This window comes from Hippocampus comes, unplaced genomic scaffold (assembly GCF_001891065.2).
Source record: "Hippocampus comes isolate QL1 unplaced genomic scaffold, H_comes_QL1_v1.1 scaffold475, whole genome shotgun sequence".
NCBI classification, from domain to species: Eukaryota; Metazoa; Chordata; class Actinopteri; order Syngnathiformes; family Syngnathidae; genus Hippocampus; species Hippocampus comes.
Window position 1 is genome coordinate 149242 of NW_017804881.1, and position 435 is coordinate 149676.

Consider the following 435-nt stretch of genomic DNA (forward strand, 5'->3'; position numbering starts at 1 on the left):
GGGGGGCCCCGCGGGCGCCCCGGGCCCCCGCCTTGCCGCCCAGGCTCGGCGGCTCGCCCGGGTCCTTGGCTTTCTCGTAGTTGAGGACTTTCCACTGCTGGTTGACGGCCTGCCATCGCTTGAAGATGCGATAAACCGACGAGCCCTCGTGGATGATGAGGCCTGCAAGGAGGAGCAAGGAGGAGCCCTTCACCTTTGCCAAACGCACCTTCTCCGCTCGCCCGCGGCGCCGCCTTGAGGTCGGAGCGCCGTTGCCCAGAAACTCAACGCGTGCGCTACGCTAACTTCATTTTGGGGGTTCGGCCCTTCACCGAGTGCTCCGTATTTTTCTGACGTGTAAAACGCTGTCGTGACCCGCCTTGGATTTCATTGCCGAGTTTACGACTACCGCGTGGTCCCAACGCACGCTGGCTCCACCCAAAAGGCCTCCCGGCT

The 435-nt window shown here is 63.7% G+C and overlaps 1 protein-coding gene across 1 annotated transcript in view; it reads right to left on the reverse strand.

Annotated features, from left to right (window-relative positions):
• The window catches only part of marchf9 (membrane-associated ring finger (C3HC4) 9), a 15340-nt gene that overhangs the window by 1007 nt on the left and 13898 nt on the right, over positions 1–435 (reverse strand). The window contains exon 4 of the mRNA XM_019881853.1: positions 8–233. Coding sequence (XP_019737412.1) covers positions 8–233 — 226 coding nt within the window. The remainder of the gene's footprint in view (positions 1–7; positions 234–435) is intronic.